Source organism: Lissotriton helveticus, chromosome 5_1, assembly GCF_964261635.1.
Source record: "Lissotriton helveticus chromosome 5_1, aLisHel1.1, whole genome shotgun sequence".
In the NCBI taxonomy this organism is placed as follows: Eukaryota; Metazoa; Chordata; class Amphibia; order Caudata; family Salamandridae; genus Lissotriton; species Lissotriton helveticus.
In genome coordinates this window covers 226,672,953-226,691,581 of record NC_136065.1, presented here as the reverse complement: position 1 = coordinate 226,691,581, position 18,629 = coordinate 226,672,953, and the positions used below count along the sequence as shown (strand labels likewise).

At 46.2% G+C, this 18,629-nt stretch overlaps 1 protein-coding gene across 1 annotated transcript in view; it reads right to left on the bottom strand.

Moving 5' to 3' along the window:
* Positions 1–18,629, bottom strand: part of CLIC3 (chloride intracellular channel 3) — a 105,837-nt gene that overhangs the window by 7,754 nt on the left and 79,454 nt on the right. The window contains exons 2-4 of the mRNA XM_078642052.1: positions 11,259–11,368; positions 10,516–10,641; positions 10,173–10,279 (exon numbers count right to left, since the gene is read on the bottom strand). Coding sequence (XP_078498178.1) covers positions 10,173–10,279; positions 10,516–10,641; positions 11,259–11,368 — 343 coding nt within the window. The remainder of the gene's footprint in view (positions 1–10,172; positions 10,280–10,515; positions 10,642–11,258; positions 11,369–18,629) is intronic.

Genomic DNA, 18,629 nt, shown 5'->3' with positions numbered 1-18,629 from the left:
TCACCAGAAAGGAGACAAGCTACCGGGGACCGGTTTCTGGCATTACAGCCTCTTCGGCCCGGCTTGCTTGAATCCTGATGGAGCAGTGAGAAAGGGACTCATGTCTGAGTATACCCTGCCACACCTATAGTGGCCAAAAACAATACAGAAAAGGGGGTGGTGATGAACAGAGTGTCTGAATTAAGCAGACCACTCTTACCCAGTCCAAAGATCAGGGCTTGATCCATCACCGTTATTTATCTCACTGCCCCATCCCAGCTCAGAACCTGGCTATATGCAAATTAGTCTGTCCCTGGCCCAGTGCATCATGGGAACAGGGCAGACCAAACTACCAAGCCAATTCTTCACCAGAAAGGAGACAAGCTACCGGGGACCGGTTTCTGGCATTACAGCCTCTTCGGCCCGGCTTGCTTGAATCCTGATGGAGCAGTGAGAAAGGGACTCATGTCTGAGTATACCCTGCCACACCTATAGTGGCCAAAAACAATACAGAAAAGGGGGTGGTGATGAACAGAGTGTCTGAATTAAGCAGACCACTCTTACCCAGTCCAAAGATCAGGGCTTGATCCATCACCGTTATTTATCTCACTGCCCCATCCCAGCTCAGAACCTGGCTATATGCAAATTAGTCTGTCCCTGGCCCAGTGCATCATGGGAACAGGGCAGACCAAACTACCAAGCCAATTCTTCACCAGAAAGGAGACAAGCTACCGGGGACCGGTTTCTGGCATTACAGCCTCTTCGGCCCGGCTTGCTTGAATCCTGATGGAGCAGTGAGAAAGGGACTCATGTCTGAGTATACCCTGCCACACCTATAGTGGCCAAAAACAATACAGAAAAGGGGGTGGTGATGAACAGAGTGTCTGAATTAAGCAGACCACTCTTACCCAGTCCAAAGATCAGGGCTTGATCCATCACCGTTATTTATCTCACTGCCCCATCCCAGCTCAGAACCTGGCTATATGCAAATTAGTCTGTCCCTGGCCCAGTGCATCATGGGAACAGGGCAGACCAAACTACCAAGCCAATTCTTCACCAGAAAGGAGACAAGCTACCGGGGACCGGTTTCTGGCATTACAGCCTCTTCGGCCCGGCTTGCTTGAATCCTGATGGAGCAGTGAGAAAGGGACTCATGTCTGAGTATACCCTGCCACACCTATAGTGGCCAAAAACAATACAGAAAAGGGGGTGGTGATGAACAGAGTGTCTGAATTAAGCAGACCACTCTTACCCAGTCCAAAGATCAGGGCTTGATCCATCACCGTTATTTATCTCACTGCCCCATCCCAGCTCAGAACCTGGCTATATGCAAATTAGTCTGTCCCTGGCCCAGTGCATCATGGGAACAGGGCAGACCAAACTACCAAGCCAATTCTTCACCAGAAAGGAGACAAGCTACCGGGGACCGGTTTCTGGCATTACAGCCTCTTCGGCCCGGCTTGCTTGAATCCTGATGGAGCAGTGAGAAAGGGACTCATGTCTGAGTATACCCTGCCACACCTATAGTGGCCAAAAACAATACAGAAAAGGGGGTGGTGATGAACAGAGTGTCTGAATTAAGCAGACCACTCTTACCCAGTCCAAAGATCAGGGCTTGATCCATCACCGTTATTTATCTCACTGCCCCATCCCAGCTCAGAACCTGGCTATATGCAAATTAGTCTGTCCCTGGCCCAGTGCATCATGGGAACAGGGCAGACCAAACTACCAAGCCAATTCTTCACCAGAAAGGAGACAAGCTACCGGGGACCGGTTTCTGGCATTACAGCCTCTTCGGCCCGGCTTGCTTGAATCCTGATGGAGCAGTGAGAAAGGGACTCATGTCTGAGTATACCCTGCCACACCTATAGTGGCCAAAAACAATACAGAAAAGGGGGTGGTGATGAACAGAGTGTCTGAATTAAGCAGACCACTCTTACCCAGTCCAAAGATCAGGGCTTGATCCATCACCGTTATTTATCTCACTGCCCCATCCCAGCTCAGAACCTGGCTATATGCAAATTAGTCTGTCCCTGGCCCAGTGCATCATGGGAACAGGGCAGACCAAACTACCAAGCCAATTCTTCACCAGAAAGGAGACAAGCTACCGGGGACCGGTTTCTGGCATTACAGCCTCTTCGGCCCGGCTTGCTTGAATCCTGATGGAGCAGTGAGAAAGGGACTCATGTCTGAGTATACCCTGCCACACCTATAGTGGCCAAAAACAATACAGAAAAGGGGGTGGTGATGAACAGAGTGTCTGAATTAAGCAGACCACTCTTACCCAGTCCAAAGATCAGGGCTTGATCCATCACCGTTATTTATCTCACTGCCCCATCCCAGCTCAGAACCTGGCTATATGCAAATTAGTCTGTCCCTGGCCCAGTGCATCATGGGAACAGGGCAGACCAAACTACCAAGCCAATTCTTCACCAGAAAGGAGACAAGCTACCGGGGACCGGTTTCTGGCATTACAGCCTCTTCGGCCCGGCTTGCTTGAATCCTGATGGAGCAGTGAGAAAGGGACTCATGTCTGAGTATACCCTGCCACACCTATAGTGGCCAAAAACAATACAGAAAAGGGGGTGGTGATGAACAGAGTGTCTGAATTAAGCAGACCACTCTTACCCAGTCCAAAGATCAGGGCTTGATCCATCACCGTTATTTATCTCACTGCCCCATCCCAGCTCAGAACCTGGCTATATGCAAATTAGTCTGTCCCTGGCCCAGTGCATCATGGGAACAGGGCAGACCAAACTACCAAGCCAATTCTTCACCAGAAAGGAGACAAGCTACCGGGGACCGGTTTCTGGCATTACAGCCTCTTCGGCCCGGCTTGCTTGAATCCTGATGGAGCAGTGAGAAAGGGACTCATGTCTGAGTATACCCTGCCACACCTATAGTGGCCAAAAACAATACAGAAAAGGGGGTGGTGATGAACAGAGTGTCTGAATTAAGCAGACCACTCTTACCCAGTCCAAAGATCAGGGCTTGATCCATCACCGTTATTTATCTCACTGCCCCATCCCAGCTCAGAACCTGGCTATATGCAAATTAGTCTGTCCCTGGCCCAGTGCATCATGGGAACAGGGCAGACCAAACTACCAAGCCAATTCTTCACCAGAAAGGAGACAAGCTACCGAGTGTCGCAGCATTAATTTTAACGTCATAGATTTGTAAGGCGGGGGCAACCCTTTTAGTGATGGATTTCTTTTGCTCACGCAAGAGACAACCGGTCAGTTGGGCCAGTTTTAACTGTTGGGTCTCTATTTGTGGTTTCCAGGACAATCGGCAATCCAGAGTGACCCCCAGGTACGTCATCATGTCAACTTGTTCCAGGTTTACCTTGTTTAGTTGTACACTACTGCGTATTGGTTTTTTCCTGGAGAAAACCATAAACTTAGTTTTCCCCACATTTATCTGAAGGTCGTTTTGGTTGCAATATTCGATTTAAAGCCCTCTGTAAACCACCCCTCGTCTTTGATAAGAGGAGGGTGTCATCAGCAAAGATCAACTTTGGGAATTTAGTCCCCGCCAGGGACGGTGCATCAGTGTTGATAGACCCAAAGAATTTCACTACCTGATCTATAAAGAGTAGGAATAGGGTGGGAGCGAGAACGCACCCCTGGCGGACTCCTCGTGAAACTGGAAATGAGTCCGTGAATTGCCCTTGTGCCCCCCATCTTACCCTAGCAAAGTTGTCTTCGTGTAATCTAATGATCATTTCCAATAATTCCCCCGGCATTCCCAGGTCCCTTAATACCTGCCATAATTTTCCCCTCGGCACCAAATCAAATGCTGATTTCAGATCTATGAAGGCAGCGAAGATGGTGCCACCGCCAAGTATGACTATCTTCCAAAAGATCATACAGAACCTCAAGACCTGGTCAATGGTACTTGTACCAGATCTAAAGCCCGCCTGTAATGGGGACAGTATTCCTTCGAGTTCCATCCACCCATGAACCCTCGCCAAGATCATACGAGCAAAAACTTTCTGGAAGCAGTCAATTAGGCTAATCGGGCGATAGTTCCCTGGGTTAGATCTATCTCCCTTTTTATGTATGGGGAGGATCTCCGCCCCCTTCCATGTCTTAGGGATGCGGGCACCTCTCGCTATGGTGTTCGCTATGCTTGTTAAATAGGGTACCCAAAGGCCTATATTGGCTTTGAATAGGTCTGCAGGGATTTGATCCAATCCAGGTGCTTTCCCCCTCTTTGTTAACCCTAATGCAAGCTCCGTTTCTGCTTCGGTAAAAGACATGGTTGTATTGCCAGAGGGTATTGCCGGCAGCAGGGTCGATCTGGACATGGGGTCAACAACTACTGGGCAGAATTGGGTGGAATAATGTTTTATCCAGTCTTCCGGGGAAACATGGTTGGACGGAGTACGGAACTCACCATCCTTTCCACATTTAACGATATCCCAGAATTTAATCTGGTTATTAGATTTACTAGCGTCCAGAAGGTCTGCCCAAAAATCATCTTCCCATTCCTTCTTTGCCTCCCATTGAACTCTTTTATACCTTTGCCTGGCAACTTTTACTGCGCTCAAGTCTCTAGATTTAACTTTCTCTATAAGATAGCTATGGGCCTCTCTGCACTCTCTGTTGTACCATTTAGCTCTTGGTGCATTCAGGTGCCCAGTGTTAGACTTACATGGTTTTGATAAGATAATTTTAAGCTCGGAGAAACATTTATCATGTATGCCCATCATTTTATCAAATTCGCCCTGGCCCCTCTCAACAACAACAGACCTCAGGTTATTTAGAGCATTCATCACCACGTTTTCAATGTTGGCCTGTATCGTTACATCATTTGATATATTTGACCATTTCAGTCTCCTCCGGTCATTTGATATGGTTACAACCCCATGCCCCCTCGGATCTGGTTCCCCTAATCTTATCAGGTCATACATTTTGAATTTCAGGGACAAGGGGTTATGGTCACTTTCTGGGCGCATTACAATTTCCATATCATCAATTACGCTCCAATATTCTATTTTTATAAAGATGTAATAAATACGACTCTTCCTCACACCATTGTCAAAAGTGGGGTTGGCTCCAATGTCTGATTTGGTGCGACCGTTCACGGCCCTTAAACCCCAAGTGAGGCAAAAAGCTGTCCAATTCAGAGCAGCCTCCGTTGCTTTGACTGGAATTTTATTGGAAAGTTCAGGGATTTTCCACGTGGCATCTTCTTCAAACCCCCAATTATCCTCCGGCAGATACAATGGCTCAATTGTGCAGTTGATGTCACCTGCTAACATAATGAATGTGCCTTTATTCCAGCCCGTTAGTAAAGTGTCTAGGGCACCTATCAACTTGGGGCATCGTCCGCCAGGGAGACCTCTAGAATATATGTTGATAATGAGCATATCCTGCCCCCCTGCTTTGCTCAACCTTATAGCCAGTATATCAGGGTTATCCACATACAATTCAGAAACTGAGAAACACCAGGCCTGTTTTACCCATATGGTTAGTCCTCCTGACGCACGCCCTTTTATACCTTTAATTGCTGGTTTAAAAAAGTTTATAAATCCAGCCATGTAAAACGGAGCTGTAGCCCAAGTTTCCTGCAAAAGCACAACCTCGTATTTGCCTATGAACTCCAACCAGTCCTCAGATACCAATCGGGTCTTGGCTCCAGCAACATTCCAAGACACCATATGTGAAGTTAATAAATCTATCTCTGCATGGTTGTTGCTGACAGAGAGAGGGGATTGGAGACTCGGTAGGCAGGCATCTGTTAATCTGATTACGTCTATGTTGGAATTGGCAGCATTTACCCCCCCAAGCCCCCTCTGCATTCTGATTTTATTATGGGGCAAGGACAGCAGTTCCTTTGCTGGATCTAAGGTAGGGGAGAATGAAATGTGCACACCTTCACCTTCCACTATAGCTAAGTTTGGTGACTGGGTCGGTGCACATAGTCAGTCAACCCATTCTAGGTCTGACAGTGCCTCAAAATGGTTATAGAGGGGAGGGTAAAATGGAGAGTGGTGAGTTGTGGGCTCTCGGTGCCTCCCCCCTTTGACTTTCCATTGGTTTGGGCCCATATGATTATTTGAAAATGTGTGGGGGTAGAAGTAACCAAGGTGTAAGGTCTGGACATCACCCAAGCGAGCAAATCTAGGTTTCCTTTGGATTCTATCCACTACCCAGGGGTCTCTGAATGAAATTAAAATACAGTCTCCTTCCAGATCTTTTTCGCCCTTCCCTACCCAATCCACTCTCCTTACATAGAGGACTTCGGTAGGGGATGACGGGGGGAGTGGGCGATGTTTGTTCAACCAGAATAAGACCTTATTCCGCAAGTCCCCTTGAGATTCTTTAGTACCCTCTCTTAGGGGGGCCACTCCTGTTAGTACGATGGTATATTGTGACGCTTCCGGAGGTAGGTTAACCCTAGGAGGATGTCGTGTATTTCTATTATATGTCCTCTTGTTTCTGTCTGGATAAGGGGTTTTACTGTCCCTACTCATTGTAGGTGTATATGCTGGGGTGTTATTTGGTTGATTTGATACACCATTCACTAGATGTTTTTTTCCATGGGCGTTATTAGCTGCCACTAGATGTTTAGCCTTGGGTGTATCTTTGGTATGAACTCGGCTCACAATAGTCAATGTGGCAGATGTTGTATTTGCCCCTGTTAATGGTTTCTTATTTATATTAGTAGTTGGTGTCCCTGCGGGGATGGTTGTAGTCATCCCCCCTTTTTGGTTAGTTCCCCCTGTGGGATTAGGGCCCCTTGACTTGATGCCGGAGGCTGTTAAATTTTGCAAGAAGTCCATATTAATATTAACCGCTGCTTCCAGGACATCTATTTTAGCGGACATAATCTTGATACTTTCTAAGACCGGAAGCAATAGGGTTTTAAACATTGCTTCCATCTTTGCCAACAAGACGTCGTCACTGCTAAGACATGTTGGACAAGGGTTAGAAGACCCGGATTGGGCCAATGATGGACAGTACACTATTGGGGGTGCTTGGGTAGTCTGGGGGTGAGAGGAACTGTTAACATGATCTATTTTGAGTTGTTTTTGTACCTTGTCTTCCTGTGGGCTTGAAACATGTTTTCTTTTTCGTGAAACCTGGTTGGTGATTGATGATAGCTGAACGGGAGTACTGGGTACAGTAGGAACGTTTGATTGTGAGGTTCCAAGCGAACTACACTTGTCGTCCTCAATAAATTGGCTATCCACCTCTATACTAGTCAGGTTATTATCGGAGTTCAGTTCCATGATTTCATTAGTCGTGGGTGTTATGGCTTCGACCCCATCCACATGGACAATTACATCGGAGTCTGATGTAGAAATACAGTTAAATGCTGCGTTAGTTAGGGGGCTTTTAACACGGGCCAAGGCACCTATTGAGGAGCGTTTCCCAGTGACTAAGTCCAGGGACAATCTGTGCTCAACCAGTTCAATTTCTTTTTCTAATATTCCTGAGGCTCTAGTGATGAAGGCATCTAGGGGGCCTGAAACAACACCCTTTGAGGTTTGGATATGCACTAGACGCTGTTTGCCAGATCTTAGGGCCATAATTAGGGGCTGGTGTTAGGGCCTCAAGATGTTAATACGTGTGGTATTATGTATGGCAAAATATCAGGATATGAAATGAACCAGGACTCTAGGCCCAACCCAACCTCGTCCGGCCCCGGACGGCCACAGACGGTCCCGCCCTTGTCCCGGGCTTCTCCCGGCGCCCTCCCGCGCGCTCCCGCGCAGCGGGGATGATGTTTCCCTTTTATTGCTGTGAGATTGGTCGCTAGGGGCGGAGCCGGCAGGGAGAGCAGCCCAGGTGGACACGGGCGCGCGGGGACTCCTGGAGCTTGGAGTCCACCGCTTTCACGCTCGCAGCCCTGCCGGTCGCAGAAGGACAAAACCCCTCCCAAAGTGCAAGTGACCGCTACTAGCCGCGAAGCGGGACCCGCGAAGCGGGTCCGGCAAGGCGTAGCGGCAGAAGCGGCAGAAGCAGGCAGGCAACGACAGGCTCCCTCAGCACCCTCCTCGGTGCTATGCTCCGCTGGTCCGTCGATATGTGGCAAATAATGGCAAGGAATCCACTGGTTGCAGGGCTGGACGCCGCTTTAGCCTTCCGGGTGGGGGCGGAGCCGGCAGGGAGAGCAGCCCAGGTGGACACGGGCGCGCGGGGACTCCTGGAGCTTGGAGTCCACCGCTTTCACGCTCGCAGCCCTGCCGGTCGCAGAAGGACAAAACCCCTCCCAAAGTGCAAGTGACCGCTACTAGCCGCGAAGCGGGACCCGCGAAGCGGGTCCGGCAAGGCGTAGCGGCAGAAGCGGCAGAAGCAGGCAGGCAACGACAGGCTCCCTCAGCACCCTCCTCGGTGCTATGCTCCGCTGGTCCGTCGATATGTGGCAAATAATGGCACTTTAGTGATCTACACTTTTTGTATTTAAGCAAATATGTATATACGGTGGCAGACATTTATCATGTTTTCTGTTTCCATAAGAATGAATAACACAGATTGGTAGAAGGTGGATCTGACTATATCTGATTGATATCCATGATGCGATCAACTGTTGGCCAGGCGACAGAACGTTATCGATTGATTTGTTGAAGAACATAGAGTGCAAAGATGTAAACAGCCCAATTCAATAGCCCACGGCCCTGTCAACAGCTATTAAAATTCACCTCTTTTGCAAAGACTACCCATAGACATCAGATTAGGCTGATGAGAGCCCTCACCCTGACATGCGTTGACTACTGTAACATCGTCTACTCTGGTCTCCCTAAGAAACTCATTGCCAGGCTCAAAAGTTTCCAAAAATAGGTAGCCTTAATATGTCTTAATGTCTGGAAGTGGGACTGCATCACATGCACACTCTTGAACCCTCCACTGGCTACTGCTGAGTACTAGCATCAAATTCAAGCTTCTTACCAGAGAGCTTCGCTCAAGGTCTGCCCTTCAGTCGACCAATGATCATTCCAGAGGATGGGACGTGGTGGCAGATCTCTGTGTGTACAAGTGCTATGAACATGGAATGCCATTAGGCCCCAAACTAAGATCTGAACTGAACCACTCACTCTTCAGGACACACCTAAACAATGACACCTTGAGACTAGCCTTCCGTGGAGGTCAACATGGGATATGGTTGCACTTAAAAATATTGGACTTGACCACTCATCCCAAACGACTGGACACTAACTTCCCCTACCAACAATGAAGCAATATTAATTTACCGGTCAGCTCTCTGAAATTACCGAAAAGCAACACATAGCACTACACAAAGTTGCTAATAAACAAATAAAGGGTCACGTTCAAAGAACCCCACAAAATAAGGTAATTATCTAGTAGAAGATACTTAAGTTGCCCTGTCAATAAGGAATCACATTGCTTATCAGTGTTCCAAAACTTGAGGTTGTAAATAGGAATTTCAGAATAAGCAATAGGCTGATGGTGCTGGATCTATAGAAGCCATGATGCCCAGATATGAGGATGGTCAGAGGCCATACCAGTTGGAATGATACCATGTTTGTGAGACCAAGACCACCCCACTGATGAACTTGTGACCTGTGTCAGAAAACTCACTTAATGTAAATTCTGTTTTTCATGACTTATACAGTGTAGAGCCAGAAAATCTAGCAATTTAAAGTGAGTATTTATGAGCTGTGGAAACGAGCAACTCTTAGTATTGTAAATAATGTGGAAGTCATCCATTCTTTTACGTGCCAAGCGCTAATCTGTAAACAGAGCAAAATGTAATGTTCAATCCGTACTGTATGAAAAAATCACTTGGACATCGTCTCTAATATATGTATGCATCTTTTGTAATAGAATAATCTGAATCAATATTATATTGTACAAAAGTATTATGCAAAACATAAAATGAAAAACAAACTTTAAAGTCACCTATAGGCTTAATAACCAAAAACAGTTATCTCTCTCATGGCCCTGTATAACACTTGCAAACGATGCCTGGAAAAATGCAGAACAAGAATTTCTTGTTGGCTTGGAATCTGAGATGTGCACGGTGGTCCAGGGAAACCAGTACTAACAGAACTCTACTGATGCAGCTACCTATCACAAAAATAGAATTTCTGAATATCTTCATCTACGAGCACCAAGATGTTTTCGATTATGAAGCTACAACTGTGCTATCACTGGAAGCACCTTCTGGATAAACGCGTCCCACCTAAAACAGAGATGCTTATTTTGGGGTTCTGCACTTACCCTCTTCCCTCTGTGGAATGCAGTTTTTGATGTAAGCAGAGAACTTCTGGAAGATGTCATCCCCGGCAGTGGAAGATGCCTTGTACCTGGGAGTCATGTTGGGGTAACTGTGAGGAAGGAATCATCTTTGTTAGTACCAAGATGAATCTTATGGTAAGAAGCATCACATGTGAAGGTGTCAGTGTACACATCCGGTGCTCTCTCTTCTGGCTCAAACCAGAACATTGCCCTATTGATCCTCTTCAGGACCCCTTGGGTGGCTTAAAAGCATGACATTTATGGTGACTGATAAACTTTACATAAGCACCCTTTAACCCCATGTCCTATCACTGATGCCCATTACCTCGGTGGCCGAAGCTTCTCTTCCAAGAATTCCTCAATCTTGTTTGTGTCTGTTTTCACTTCTCCATTGTAAAGCAGAAATGGAGGCTGAGATCCTGGCGCCAGGTCCTTCAGCACGTCAGGACATCTGGGGTGGGGAAAGAATGTTTTGAAAAAAACATGAGACAAGCCATCACCTGAGAGTAGATTAAGGGGGAGCATGGTAGGCAGGATGTGGGTGCAGGAATGAGTGACACATGCATCTTTGGAACCATTAAGTATTTCTTCGGTACAAGAACCATCAACAAGGGTGAGTGTTATCCCCAAAATGTGTTAGTTGAGAAGACTTAAAACTAAGGGCCATATTATCAAGAAAGGGCGATACATTATCGCCGCTTTTATCGGCAGGAAACTGCCGCTAAAGCAGCGATAATGGGCTTGATAATATGCCCCTGTGAATTCCCATAGAAGCCCAGGTTCTGGTGTTAACCCAAGCCCATTATCTCCGCTTTAGCTGCAGTTTCCTGCCAATAAAAGCGGCGATAATGGATCACCCTTTCTTGATAATATGGCCCTTAGAGTTCCTGCAAGACCTGGTCTCATGGTTCAATTTGACAGAAACACAAAAGTATTGGTAATACATTTGGAGCTCAACGGAGTTCTGCGTGACTTCACTGATTGCATGCTACATTCATTCATTTAATGACCACTGTCACCCTCATCAATGTATTCAGACCTCCATGTTGTTGTGAATTTAAGACAGACCTTTTCATGTCCACGGTGGTGAGGGTGAATGGCACTCCTTTCATCATCAGGATCATAAAGAGGCGCTGGCAGAAGGGGCAGTTCCCGATGCTCTCGCCATCATCGCTGGCCTAAAGAAAGAGGACAGAAAGAGTCAACTTGTATGAAGAACTATCACCGCTCTTGGCTCACAGATCTCATTGGTAAAAGTACACACACTGCCAGCAGGAATATATCCTTTGTTTAGAACTATTGCACCGAACCTAATGCCACCTTACTGCCCCCTACAGAGTGCTAAGGTCAGGGATGCAATCACAGAGCAGCGTACAAGTGGGGGAAGACTGTGTAGGAAGACACCTGATTAAATGGATGCACATTTCACTTTACGCTACAAAAATGCATGCTTTGGCCCAAAAAGGCCCAATTCCTAAAATTATAAAAATCAGTAAACCACAGACAATGGCCAAAGCATCGTAGAATGTGTAATAGTACAAGGGAAAGGGAAGAGAAGGAATTCTTCTTTCCCTCCTAACTCCCTTATTTTCTCTAAAATGGCTGAAATTCTGTTTATTTCTATACATTGCAATATCTGAAGACCTGTCCATAATTTGTGTTTGGTCAATTTTCATAATGCTCTGCTCGTGTTCTTTATTACAACCACATAAAAACCCAAACTGACAGTTAAAACATACTGCAGCATGAAATGAACTTTGTCTGAGTGAGACTACATGAATCTAGTCTAGAATAACTGGCTCCCGCTATAATTGTTTTTAAATATTCAACCATATCCTATTTTAGGATCGCGGGCAACAATATTTTGTGTCATAATAGGTGGAAAAACTGACTCCTAGCTGGGCATTAGAAATGGGCATGACAACCAGTTATGACAAAAGATTCTAATATCGAGATCTTCAAAGCACTATTGAATACCTGGCTGACTAGTCTTGTAGGTTTGGGTCCTGCTTTCCTTCTCAGATCAAATGTTTGATGACCAATTGGTTTATCACTCTGGGATACTCATTGGAGTGAATAGAGTATTTTAAGTATTTATAACATAATATAACATCCGCCCTTCACCCGTGTTGTGTTTGATGAAACATCATTCATGATGGGCAACATTTTGACCCAAATCTGGTTCTATTAGTCTATGTTGAATTTATCATAAGCAGTAACTCATTCATTAGAGGTCCTTTCTATCGGTTTGACCTGAACCTCATGGCATAGCCCCTTCGTCTAAGACATCTAGTAAGTCAGGCTCTGACCGCAGGTTCCGCTGCATTGGGGATCTAGGCCCAGATGTAGGTAAATCTGATTTACCGACTCTAGAATACCGAATTTTACCGATTTAGTATTCTAGATTCGGTAAATCAGATGTAGGTAAAAATTCGGTAATATTTACCGAATCTGTATGATTCGGTAATTACCGATACGGTAATTGCCATTGATTCCTATGGGCCTACAGGCAATTACCGAATCGGTAAATACCGATTCGGTAAAATTACCGATTTTGCAAGGGGAACAGGGTGTCACTTTGACACCCTGTTGCACCCCTGATTTTGGCTTGTGTGCCATATGGCACAGGTGTACATGCACAGATGTGCATGTACACTGGAATTCGTTATTCGTCATTACATGGTAAATAACGAATCGGTAATGGCCTGTGGCACTGTTTTCAGTGCCACCTACATCTGGATTTACCGATTCGGTAAATTTACAGATTCGGTATTTTACAGAATCTGTAAATTTACCGAATCGGTAAATATACCGATTCTGTAAATGAAATGCCCCCTACATGTCAAACACCAAATACCGGTCGGTAACGGCCGAAATCGTCCGTTACCGACCGGTATTTGGTGTCCTACATCTGGCCCCTAATCTCCAAAGACAGTGGCAGACACAAAAGTGCCATTCCATGACCAACCATGATAGACAGTCTCGATCCGTCTGGTCTCAGATCTAAATCCACCACCAGGCATTCCCAGATCAAGTGTAGGGTACGTGTCTACATGTCTTGCCACAAACCTCCCAACACTTGTCATATTTCCTTGGGTTAATATTCTGCTTTTTCATTAGTACCAAATGGTAGGACCACAAAAGTAATCTTCAGGTCAAAATAACTCTTTTATATGCAAGCACTGCTCACATAGCCTACTTCCTAAAATCCTGCATGTCCAGCAAACTAACACACCCTATCAATCCTAAAACTCCACAGCAGCAATCAAATATAAGCCTACTCGGGAGCCTAGCGGCCAAAAATGCCTATTGAAAATCTTCACAAAATCTTGAACCCTGTGTATGTAAAGAGAAGTGACTGAGTGTTTCACTCCACTGAATCCGGCTCTCTATATATTGGTCTTTACTGTTCGAACCTATGGAAGCGAGCCCCCCTACATCAGTATGACTTGAATCAACTGTTATCCTTGGGCCATATTAAACAACCGCAACCCTTAAAGATAGATGCGTGTCCTGGATGAGGTATCTAAAGTTTGGAAGAATGTGTGACACAATCTTCCTCACACATACATGGCTAACTGCAGCAACAATGTACACAACCTGAAGCACAGCACAGAACCTCAAGCAAGACAAATTCACCTAGCCTATATCTACTGGGTCCTCTTCTACTCATGAGCCCATACTTGTATGACCAGTGGTCTCGCATGTTGCATTTTTCTATCTCTAGATGTATTCATGTAGTATTTGATCTTCACAATATATGTGTATTTGTAAAGCACATGCTCACATGTTTTGGACTTCTTGAATAACAGATATAAATTGTTGCCCAACTCAATAATACTTATAGTTTCGACCTGCAAAGGATGGAAGGCTAAGTGGACCCACCGGGATTCAAATTTATGACCATTAATTCAAACTCATATACCTGTAGTGGATGCATTATGTACTGTACCACCAGGCCAGACCCAGTGTAGTTAGTTGCAGTCCTCTGGTGCTCATACGCTTCTACTTGTATCACTAATGGTGCATCATACAGGCTGCTGCTCTATTCCATCTACATATTTGTACCTGTGATGTTGTAATGTACTCGACTATCCAGAGTATATCGCTCTCCACCCAAACGGCCTAATGACCAGAGCTGCTGAATTTGGACCAGTTTGAGTCTCAGCGTGGGCTCAACATCCTGTGTATCTGGGCAAATCACGTAATTTCCCAAGCCTACCAAAAATGTATGTGTCCTTGTGTAATGTAACTGGTGCTATATAATGCACTCAAATACCTTAGGGTCGAGTTTGCGCTGTATAAACCGGTAAAAAAATATATATATATATCCTGCATCATTTAGGTTCTAGCACCCTCATATTGTTGTGCCTCTCATATTGCTACCCCCTGCTAATCATGGACATATTTCGAATTGCTAAATAGTATTTGCTCTGTCATGACTACGAGACAAGACACCATTATGGTGGAGAAGTGTGGCTCACTGGTTAGAGGAGGCAGACCCTGAAGCAGAGGTCCGACCCGGGACCAGGGTTCAATTCCCGACGCGGCAGGGTCTTGAGCCCAAATTTCCATGGATTCGATAATTTTCGCTTCGGTGCCTACTCGAATCACGGGTTCACACTCTGCAACTCTGGGCAATAGCTTGCTTAATCTCCACTACTGCCCCCCGTGGCGGGATGCCTGGCTCTCACCTTGGGGATGCCCAGTAGGGGTTATCTCACAGGGAAAAAGCCAGGACGGGTTCCCAAAGCAAGCGCCTTGAGACCTTGCGGTGATAAGGCGCTATATAAGAAACTTTGACATTTACATTTGACATTATCTAGTATTTAACTTGTTATGCTCTTGTACTGTACTCCTTTGCAATTCTCAAACCTTGTACAGTACCAATCCAATCCAAACAAGCTTTATTCGACATGTTAGTCATACAAGCATCATGCAGAACATATCATAAAATACTGAATGTATATGGTTTAAAAACTAGTTCAAGAGCATGTTTGATCAATATAGATTAGAAATATGAATAGCAAATACCATTAAAACAATTTAAACCCTTTTTTAAAAGAGACAACGACCTATTCTTAAATTCATTGTCATAAAAAAGAATCCATCTAAATAGCTGAGACTACTGTCTACATAGCATAGTAAATCATTAGCTTCCCTCCTTGATACATGTGCAAAAAAGCAATTATAAACACTCCCATGTTATACCGCAAGTGAACAAGATCTTATGGCCCACGACCACCCCAAAAAGGTGTAATGCACCATTGCCCACCTAATGTACCTCTCCACTGAAATACCTAAAAACGCTGTACTGTAAATATTAATAGCTTTATTATGTCCCCAGTGAACTCAGAGTTGACTCATTCCTGGTTGTCTCCCCTCCTCACTGTGTGTGTTCTCTGAAACAATGTCGGGTGGAGTTCATGCTATATAAAATAACAAATAAAAAAAAACGAATTGCTCTCCCGCAGGCCACTCCTACACTTCCAGGCATGCATGGTGCAGGGAAACAATGCTGACAAGGCTGGGGGCACCGAGTCCATACAAGTGGCCGCAGCTCGGGATTCAACCATTTGATGAAAATAACAAGTAGATCTTTGGAGACCAACCTTGTGGATTTTCTGAAAACAAAAAACCTGTATTTGGGTGGCAAAGTTGTTTAAAAATGTTTTACATTTTTTGCAGCGGAATTGAGTTTATTTACCTAAATGTTCAGCTAATATTTGGGAATAAAGAGGTTTTTTTTTAGAAAGTGAAATTAGTATTCAATGACGGTCAAAATTATTGTGCTTCTATAGGTCATTTGAAGATGATAAATGAGAAATAATTCATGCAGAACTATGCACTTATTACTAGAGCTGCTACGCCTGTTTTTGTATACTTTTATGGAGAAATTACTGGTAACATTTTTATGATTCTATTTCCCCACACTGCTCGCTCCATGTATATTCTCAGTTACAGTATGTGATTGACAGTTGAGCTGTAAAGGGCAAGATGGGAAATCAACTATTTATGAGTGCTACTTTAGAACTGTTTATACATACAGGGGTATATTCACAAGAACGCGTGATAACTACCACAAGAATAGCGTAACGCAACTTTCAACTTGCAGCCTATTGCGGTAAAAGAACCCAGTCTCAACGTGGAATTTACAACGCGGCGGAAGCATGCAACGCCACGCTGCAAAAATGCGATACACAAACGCAAAAATACATCCGATGAGGCCAACCGCGGTACAAAAATTAGCGAAAACCAGCCACAGGCCTGCAAATCCCATGCGTCTGGCGGGACAATGAACCATAAAAACCACAGAAAAAATACACCAGAAACAAGCCAAAGCACGTAGCAACATGGATGCACCCTGACCCAGCACAGAGGCCAACTCGAACCCCACAACCCCCACAGACTACCAGCAAGGAACAACGGGGTCGAGGAAGGCCAAGGAGAAGAGTGAGAGGAAGACAGCCCGCAGGAAAACAAGACTAGTGTCACGGAGGTGACAGAACACTACCAGCAACTGATCCACTAGCAGTACACCTGGATTGCAGGCGGAGTGCCGAGAAGGCCCATCCAGGAGGCCAAATGACGTGACTACCTAAACCAGGCATCAACCTGCTGCCAACAGGAAGGCAGCAACAGAGGCAGGAGGTGGCAGTGCAGCGCCACCGGAGGAGCTGGAGGAAACCCAGGCCACAGTCATCAGTGTGGAGACGGCGTCAAGGAGTAGGGAGTAGGGACACAGTTCGAGAGGAGCTGATACAACATGAACAGGGAGTGCAACGAACAGGGACTGGGGAACCGGGGAGATGGGCACAATGGCATACATGCACAACGATGTGTAGCACACTGCACACCCACAATCACCCAGGAACAAGTTCCAGATCCCCTTGGCACACAGCAGCACACACACATAGCACGAACAGCACGCCCACATAGACGACAACGTGGAACAACGCGCATAGCCGACACTGCAGAACAGAGGACACAACTGGCTCCGCACATGCACAGAAACATGCCTACTACATCTGACAGGGCCGGAAACTGTGAATTGGAAATGTACGCGTACAACCTCACATCCGTCATGTAGTCCAAATATACACTGTCCCGCAGAAGAATCCAGCATCCCCCAAACAGTCACAACGTACATTGCCATACAGTCAGCATGCAAACAAGCACAATGCGCCAACATATATGTCAACACAAAGTCAACACGCACCTCCCCTTCACATCGCAGAGGGGCACACAACACCTTCAGCAGAGCACAGAATACAACACATCAGTGATGCCGTAGAGGACAATAACACCGTCGACAACAACGCCCTACAACGGCCCATGGATATCCCACACAACCCCCCACCATGACCAGGACAGCCAAGCTACTCAGAGGAGAACACTGAGCCTGCAACCGACCACACAGCAGGAATACACCCGCAAGCACAGCTGGCTCACAACACTTCACCCACCCACACATGGCACCCCAATGCCATGTGTCAGCATGCCAAAAGGAGGTGGCCCAACAGGTGTTGTTGGGGGCCGAACACATGGAATGCGAACCAGGACACATACGTAGGTGTCTATCACCCTTCAGGGACCACCCACACCCCACTAAGGAGACCCACACTGCCATAGAGACACATGCAGATGCACATTCACAGTATAGAACCACGCCCAGGGGCGCTCAAATAGCAGTCACTCACCCATGTTGGCTCTGCGTATGACGGCCCTGGCCACTCCCCTTACAAATTGGGCGGGTGACGACAAAGCTACATGTTCAAGCTCCAACCCGCTGCCTGCGGTGACCTGTCTGCATCCGATGTACACAGCACAATGTAACGTCGTAGGGCACAGGGCCATCATGCATACAACAAGACCACAGGGACACATGCAGATATCACATTGAACTAGCTACATGCACATGCGCCCAGCCCCTTTATTGGCAGGGCCACATGTACAGTGACACCTGTGCTGGATGTGTGTGGGGTGAGTGTAAGCCATTCCTCACGGAATGGCTGCTGCTGGCAACCACTTGAATATTGGACACCAGTGCAACGGAAACAGAAAACACACGAATAACAAAGTCAACTGCTGAGCAACATGGAGTGAGCTAGAGAAAGTCCAGAGGACAGCCAACATGCAAACAGAAGTGTCCGTGAGTTGCAGTGCACTCGGGTTGGGACACTAGAGATGAGGGCGCTCATGTGAAGAAAAAGTCTCGGATTGTGTCCCTTCGACATATTCCTGATGCAGATGCAGTGGGGTGTGTTAGACCTGCTTCATCTTCCCCATCAACGTCTCAGGGCCCCCACACTGTTTGAGGTGACATAGCTGCGCAACCACTCCAGAGCACAAAACACAATCAGCAACGTACAATGGCCTGCCGTGCACTGAGTCACTGGCACCTGGAGTGCAGAGCAGGGTATCAGGCCGATGATGGCA